The sequence below is a fragment of the Gavialis gangeticus genome, unplaced genomic scaffold (assembly GCF_001723915.1).
Source record: "Gavialis gangeticus isolate Ggan-Ray unplaced genomic scaffold, GavGan_comp1, whole genome shotgun sequence".
NCBI lineage: Eukaryota > Metazoa > Chordata > Crocodylia > Gavialidae > Gavialis > Gavialis gangeticus.
Genome location: NW_017729032.1, coordinates 20,556,160 through 20,563,887, shown reverse-complemented (window position 1 = coordinate 20,563,887; position 7,728 = coordinate 20,556,160). Strand labels below are relative to the sequence as shown.

General features: G+C 42.0%; 1 protein-coding gene across 3 annotated transcripts in view; it reads left to right on the top strand.

Moving 5' to 3' along the window:
- Positions 1-7,728, top strand: part of TAF1D (TATA-box binding protein associated factor, RNA polymerase I subunit D) — a 46,841-nt gene that overhangs the window by 25,117 nt on the left and 13,996 nt on the right. For 2 of the 3 annotated variants that reach the window (XM_019524287.1, XM_019524289.1), the window contains 7 exons: positions 984-1,104; positions 2,952-3,414; positions 4,741-4,916; positions 5,074-5,125; positions 5,596-5,934; positions 7,315-7,377; positions 7,618-7,671. In XM_019524287.1, the coding sequence (XP_019379832.1) occupies positions 984-1,104; positions 2,952-3,414; positions 4,741-4,916; positions 5,074-5,125; positions 5,596-5,679 (896 nt within the window). In that variant the 3' untranslated portion in view covers positions 5,680-5,934; positions 7,315-7,377; positions 7,618-7,671. Of the gene's footprint in view, positions 1-13; positions 457-834; positions 1,105-2,951; positions 3,415-4,740; positions 4,917-5,073; positions 5,126-5,595; positions 5,935-7,314; positions 7,378-7,617; positions 7,672-7,728 lie in introns of those variants that run through there. The other variant, XM_019524288.1, reaches the window with a different exon arrangement.

Genomic DNA, 7,728 nt, shown 5'->3' with positions numbered 1-7,728 from the left:
GCTCAGGCTATAGGTTGGTTACTGAATTAAAATATTAAGGGGACTTTTGTTTAGGCCAGTGGTGCTCAACTTTGGACTGGAAGCAAACCTTCATAACTTCTGTGAAAGGAGTGCCACCTGACTTCAGAAGCTAATGTATATATCCCAGCCCTCACTCCATTTCAAAGGATCTAAGCAGTGGGTGTGGGGGATCATCCAGGCATGCCTAGGTTTATTTACTTGCTCATCTGCTTACCTCTTCATACCTCACGCTAGCTTGGCTATGAATCACTGATTCGGGGTGCACTTGATTAACTAAAGCGTCTTGCAGGCTTTCTTTTTTGCCCAAATGAGTTGGGAGCATCTGTTTGCTTTAAAATGCAATACCTGACTCAAATTGTAGTACCGTACCTGTCTTCCAGGTGCTACATCATAAAGTTTTTGAAATACAATTGGATAAAGTGAGGTTTTTGGCAGATAATTATTTGTAATCCTTACAAATACTGGGAGGTGTAGGAGATTTTTTGGTACAGTACTGTCAGGAAATTTGATACCATGAAAGTAGGATACAGTTGTTGATGCATCTGATACAGATGGGGCCTTTTTAATATATTGTAGACTCCTGAAAGTGTGCTGTGTCCACCTTCACCTTAAATAGAAATGTTTCCTGGTGCACCTGTCAATCGTGCACCATGCATGTTTTCACTTGCAGCAATATATACGTTATTTGGCTGCATGTAGTTGAGTTAATTCTGTAATAATATTCAGTAGTAGTTGTAGAGACTGAAAAGATTCTTTCAGGTGTGAGTGTCTTATTGTGTGTGTGTGTGTGTGTGTGTATTTTTTTAATTTTAGGATACTTTGAAAGCTCAAAATGACCGATGCAGATGATTCCCAGAGTTCAGTTTCTGACCACTTTGAAGATGGCCAGGACCTAGTGTGCACTGAAGAAGAGGGTCAGTTGCCCACGCATGATGCTGCAGTTGGAAGGAGTGCTCAGTCAGGCAGTGCGTGGGAAGATGCTACTTCGGAAGACTCTTCATATGTACTCGGTGCCTGTGGTACATCGGCCACAAGTTATACGCAATCTGCCAAAGCCTCCCTGGAGAACAGTGATTCAGAAAGGCGTGTTTCCCTTTTTTTTTTTTTTTAAAACTTAAGTAACATGCATGGCAAAAGAGCTATTTTAAAATTCTTATGAACATGTAAGAGCATCTGATGCATTCTACTTTACTATGTGGATTAGAAATGTACGCTGATTTGTGTTTCAAATGATGTCTTGAGGTTCATCCCAGTTCACTTAAGTTGTGGGGGAAGGATCAGTTTAGCATTGATTCTGAAGGCTATGAATGTTTTCCAAATGTACAGGAAGATAATGTTTCAAAGGGAGTGCGGTCTATGCACACTTAGTGGCTATTGGGGATACCAGACAAATCAAGTCAAAGTCCTTATTGTATATTTTAAGGTGAAGTTGCCTTTTGGTTAGGCAGTGTTCATGCTCTGGATCTAAAACTTGATTTGGTTCTTTCATTTGACCCATCACTTTTTTTTTTTTTTTTAACAGACTTGTCACCATTTTTTTCTCTTTAGCCAGTAACTCCCTATAGCAAACTGCACACAAGTACTGAGGGAATTTGTTAGAGGTGCACTGATAAAGGTTTTCTTGGCCAATACTGATGGCCAACTATTAACCAACCATATCAGCTGATGCTGATCCAATAACAGATATTTAGTAATAATGTAGTGCATTTTAGACTACTGACACTTTTTTGGCAGGCTCCAGCGGCTGTGTGTCATGTGCATCAGCATCCCGATGCTTAAAAATGGCAGCGGCAGTGCTTGAATGAAAGCTCATCAAATGAGCTTTAGTTCAAGTGCTACTGCCACCATTTTTAACTGTGGGGGACACTGTTAAGTGGAGCAGAGTGGGGTGAGGGCAGATGTGTGTTGCCTGCTGTGGTCTTAGGATGCTCTGCCCTGCTGCCTTTGCTCCAGAAGCCCCTGTGCCCCCTGTATGCCTGGATGGGCAGGGGATGCGGAGCCAGCACAGGGCTCCCAAGGGAAGGGCAGCAGAGCGGAGAGCCCTGAGCCCACAGGGAGGAGCGCACATCTGCCCTATGCACAAACCTGGGGGGCATAACATCCAGGGGGTACAAACAGTTGTGGGGAGCAGACCCTCCAGTGCTCCCTGTACAAGCTGCCCATCGCTCCATCCTGCTCCCAGCCCCAGGTCTTGTGCACTACCCTAGCTGGGCAGCACCCTGAGCCCCTGCCCCACTAAAATCCCTCACTGGGGGTGGGCCTCAGTCTGCACCCCCCCCATGTCCCTTCTCTCCCCCATGCTCCTTCCCCTGCATAGACTTACCTGCAGGGAGCTGTTCTCCCTGGTGTCTGGTTGTATTCCTGGCTGTGTGCATGTATGTGCCCATATGCATGCATCTGGGCCCCCTATTTCCTGCTCTCTCCAGCCTCAACCAGGCAGGACCCCTTGCACAAGGGGAAACCTCCTGTTTCCCAAGGGAGCTGAGGCAACTAGGGACCCCAGTCCCCTGGGGGAGAGGAATCCAGGTATCCAGGGCCTTGGACAGTGGATATTTTTATGCCTTTCTCAAGTGTGAAGGCTGAATATATACTTGTGGGTAATGCTCTGATGTCCAATATATCTGTTTTTCGAATAGAACTCAGATTCTTCCATGAGTAGCAAAGTGGGTACAGGCAACTTGTATGCACTTACCTAGTGAAACTGAAGAATAGGTTAACCTAACACAGAAGTGGATGCATTAAAGTACTGGAGTGTGGCATCTAAATATCTGAATGGGATTTTGAAGAGTTTAGCATGTACACTCATTCAAAGCAGGTAGTAGAGTGAAGATCCTATTGTTTTATATCGGGGAGAATTCAGAATGCATATTGTTGAGAAATACACACATGCTTGCCTTAAAATAATCAACTCTTTTATTTACTGTTCACAGTAGCCGTTGTTTTAGTGGCAGCTTATACCAACCTGAGTATAACACTGCGTCAAGGCGAAAAGTAAGAATTCGAAGGTCAGCAAGGAACCTATCTCACTCTCCTGCAAATAGGCAAGATAGTGCCAGACAGGATTCCTTGACAACCACCTCACATGGAGATCTGGGGTGTGGAAAGGAGTCAAAGTCCTCTGGATTGCCAAAATCTTCTCTCGATTTGAAAGCTGTTTTTGCCTATCACTTTCGAGGGAAGAGGCTCAAGAGAGAGGCAAACCGAAGATTTAAGGAGAGAAAACAAAGGACAAAGAAGAAGTATGAAAGCACAAGATGTCAAAGGAGACCACTGCAAACTATGTCACGAGAAGAGAGGAAAGAGAGACTTCTAGGCAGAGGGTTTCAGTTTCCTTTTGTTGAAAAACACTATGGGAGGAAACACATCCCTTTGAAAATGGTGTTTGAGTATGAGGTGAGTTTTAAAGTGAGCAGCTTCCAGAGGAAGAACACTTTAATCTTTAATGGTATGCTGTTGCTATAAATGGGGGTCTACTGGAATTGTAATAGTGTGATTTTCATGGAAACTGCTTTTGGGCAGGCTCTGCGAAAAGGGGCAGGTCTGCACTTTTGGCAGGCTTGTTTCAAAAATAAACTTGCTGGCAAAGAGATGCATGGGAAGCCCTGCAGTCTTGGAGCATGGGAGGGAAGGTGGAGGGGGGAGGGCATGATGGGGCTGTCTACAGGTGTGGGGTTATGCAAATAACAGGATTGGGGGGCAGGTACTGGGGGGAATGGAAATGCTGGAATGAGGCAGGGAGGAAAATTTGGATTTGGGGTGGGGTTATAAAAATAAAGGATTAGGGCTATGGAAGGGAGGCTTGTACAAAATCCCAGTGGAGTGGGGTGGGGCTGCCTCCACCCTGCCCCACGGCTCCATTCTATACCCTGTCACTTTGTATAACCCTGCTTCTGATCTTTCATTTGCATAATCCCCCCCCCATCCAATCCCACCTTCTCCCTGCCTCATTCCATCATTTGCATAACCACACCCATGTTCCAGCCCCCCTCCACTCTGGGACTTGCTCTGCCTGCCTCCCTCCTCCCTCACTTAGTTATGTGCATAACTGTCTCCTGTAGAGGTGGCCCTGCCCCCCTATGTTCTAAGATTGTGCTTTTCTCCCTGCTGTTAAGCTTTTTTCAGTGAGCCCCACTTAGGGATGGCTGGAAACTGCAGCTTAATTACCCTGATTAAGTCTGGGGCAGCCATTGAGCAACAGCTAATAACGTGTAGATTAATGGCTTCTTCAGGTTTAGTCAGTAATTAAGCCATGGCTTCAGGCCATGTGGCAAATCTGCTGGGAGGGGTGGGACTGCTGGGGCCCCTTGACTAATCAGAGGCATGAGGGGGCCCCAGTGTGCTCAGCCTGTGAATATGATGGGTGGGTGGCTGGCTGTGTGATCTGCCCATGAAATAGTTTGGTAGACTCCCTAGTTCAGGGCAGGCAAAATACAGCTTGTGGGGCCTCCAAAATATTGGCTGAAATAATTGCCTGACCCTGCCCTAGCTGTGGGGGGTGGCAAGGTATAGTAAATTAACAGAGCCTTTTGGTAGAGTGTTGGAGATGAGATTTATCATTGCATGTGGCCTGCTTACATAATTTCATGTGCAGGCATTTCAACACTTAGTACTTGATAATTCTTTCAACATATTTGTATTGGAATTATGTAAGGTATTGGGTGGGGGGTATGGAAATTTATATTTCTTGATTTGTTACATTATGAAGACTTTTTTTCTTAGCATGCAGCTTTAAAAGGATATTTTCAATACATTGAGATGCTTAAATATGAAGATCACTTTAAAAAGGGTTTAAAAAACCTTAATGCTAGTGAGGATTTGGAAAGCAAATGCATGGTGATGCGGAGACACAGATATTTAGATGATGAAGGACCCATATCTCCTATTCAGGACACAAAGTAAGTTCACTTCTTAATATTTAGAGATTTGAAAATGCTTTGTGTGCTTAACTAGAATTGAAATATTTTGTATGGTTTATGTCAGCATAGCATCTGAATGCTTTTGAAATTATTGTTACACTTAACCCTACCCTAAGAGTGGACTATTGTCTTTCAGTGAAGCCAACTTGGATTCTGATCATCAGGAAGAATATGATGCTAAAATAGTGGTGAGTAAACATTCTTTACTAACATTTTAATGTTAATAAACATTCTTTACTAACAAGTCTGAAAATTTCATTCTCCAGTTCTTCTGTAATAAAAAGCTGAACTAACAGTATCCAAAGACCAGTTTGTTCTGACCTTAAGTCATTGCTGGCCCTAGTAAATGTCAGCTGTGACACTGCTCCTTGCTTTGAGAATTCAGGGCTCTGTGTTGGGGGGACAGTACATTGGTATACATGCTTTTGGCCCTGTGGAGCTGTCCACAGGGGGCCCTGTGAGCCAAGTAACGTGATGCTGGCAGATGGATCTGGCTCATGGGTTGGGGGTTGAGTGCTCTGGGATAGTAAGGTAAGATCATAATTATGATTTGAGAGAACTTGAGCAGCTCAAAATTATTAGGCAAATCTCACTGCAAGTCTTGCCTTCCATTGACTCTAATTTGAGTACAGATCTTTTTTTTTTTTAATTGACATAGGATAACAGCAGTTTCATACTAAGCAGCAAGCTTCCAATCAAGAAAAAAAAGAAACCAAAGCAAAAGTCAGGCATGCAAAACTGACTGGAGTTGGTGATGGAAATGAAGAGGGGGAACATGCTGCTGATGGGCCTGGGCCTCCATAGCATACATGCCAGAGATGGAAAAGCTAATATACTAGAATAGAAATACAACAGCAACTCTCAGATACCCCCTCCTCGGCACCAGAGTTTTCATGTAAAAATGTGCTCGGCATTTATCCAAAGAAGCATCTTCAGTAAATACAAGTGATGAATAGAAGGAACCTTCTTTGTTGTAAGGTTTCATTTTTGTCTTTGGGTGAGTGCTTTGTTTGATTTGATTTGATCAGTGTCTAGAGCTAAAATTAGAAACGTTGCAATAAAAATGCAGTAATAGAGGCACTGCTCTTACCAATCTTTGAGACTTACTTGCTTTTAATACTGTCCTGCAAAAAACTCACTATGCTTGGTTTAAAAGTTAACTGCTTTTCTGTCATTGAGACCTAATAATACATTTGAACATTGTAATGTAATAAACAGTTAGATGCATCTTAAGTATTAAAAGCACTATTCTTTTGTTTTGTCTTTTCATTTGGACAAAAACTGAGAACTAAGTGCTAATAGTAAAATCACTCTTTTGCAACCCACAGTTTATTGTGGTATGAGCTGTGTTACTAGTAAGAGGGGACAGTTGAATATGTCTATAATGATGATGCTAGGAATACTGAATGGGTTGTATGCCTTCACTTTCTTTTTTGGAAAAAATCTCTAATTACAACTATAGAATTGTAGAATTTGAACGCTGGTCCCAAAATGCTTCCTTAGAATATAACACAATTTTTTTCAGTTGGATTCCTAATTCAAGAATGCTGGTGGGTTTAGCAAATGCTTCAAGAATGAGAATTTCATATCTTAAATTGTAACTGAGTGTTGCAGTGAACAATTGGCGCACATAAAAGGCAATAAAATTCAAGTACTACCCAGAGGCCTTAATTGGACACATGCACGTGGCTCAGTATCAACTTATTCCTTGCCTCCAATCTTGCACTTAAATGGAGGCAAAATTGGGTGGTTATACATGTGCTGGTGGCAGGGAGGAACAGGTGGGGGGTGGCAATTTTAATTAGAGCAGTTTTCAGGACCCACTCTTACTAAAAGGCCCATAGTGTATTGGGTATCCTACTCTTTTCAGAATGGCAGTGTGGGAACTTTAAAACTTATTCAGTATGCTTTAAAGTGCCTTGCCACCATTTTGAAATGTGAGATGCTGGATATGAGACACTGCAGCCAGTATAGAAGCATCTGATTGCAATAAGTAGAATTACTATAAAGCCACTTGCTTAACTTAGCTGTATACTCTGAAAAATGTTTTAATTTGCTGTATAATGGAATAGATTCAATGCTTAATGTGTTATCTATGACTTTCTGCTGTCTAGTGCTTTTCAGATCAGGAGAGAGTGTTTTATCATTAGTTAAGCTTTGTAACTTTAACATACCCTTTTGTGACTTGAGCTGGTGGTGTTGGATGATTTGTAATCAGTGTGGTTTGAATTATATGAAAATGATACATTTTAAGGACCTTGTCTTGGTAATATTATAGGAAATGTGACTTGGTTTTACCCCCTTGACTTATTTGCTAGTTCCATGGAATAGAAGGTTTTTGTTAAATGGGTCTGAGAACTGTTTTACTTATTTCTAGGTATTCATAAGGAGGAAAATCTTTTCAACTTCCTGTTGGATCTAGGAATGCAGCTGTTTCTGGGTAAGTCATGGCAGGTGGAATAGTACCATCTCCCACCTACTAAACATTACAGTTCAATGATGAATTTTACTGTTCAACTGCTGGGTGATTCAAAATGAACTAAACTCATAATTCTGAAATGAACTGAGCCAGCATAGCTTAAAAAGTAGCTTCTTGTAAAGTAAACTTTTTCTTTCTCTAGTGCTGAGAAATGGGACTCTAACTTGATCTAATGTTTCTATGCCTGCTTTTTTTTTTTAGTTCAACTGTGTTGCTTTTGAAAAGTGAATCTGGAAGTTGCTCTTGGTATAAGAGGTACGTTCCTGCTTTCTCCTATTTTTTTTTTTTTCTGAATTCTTTGGAATTCTGCGT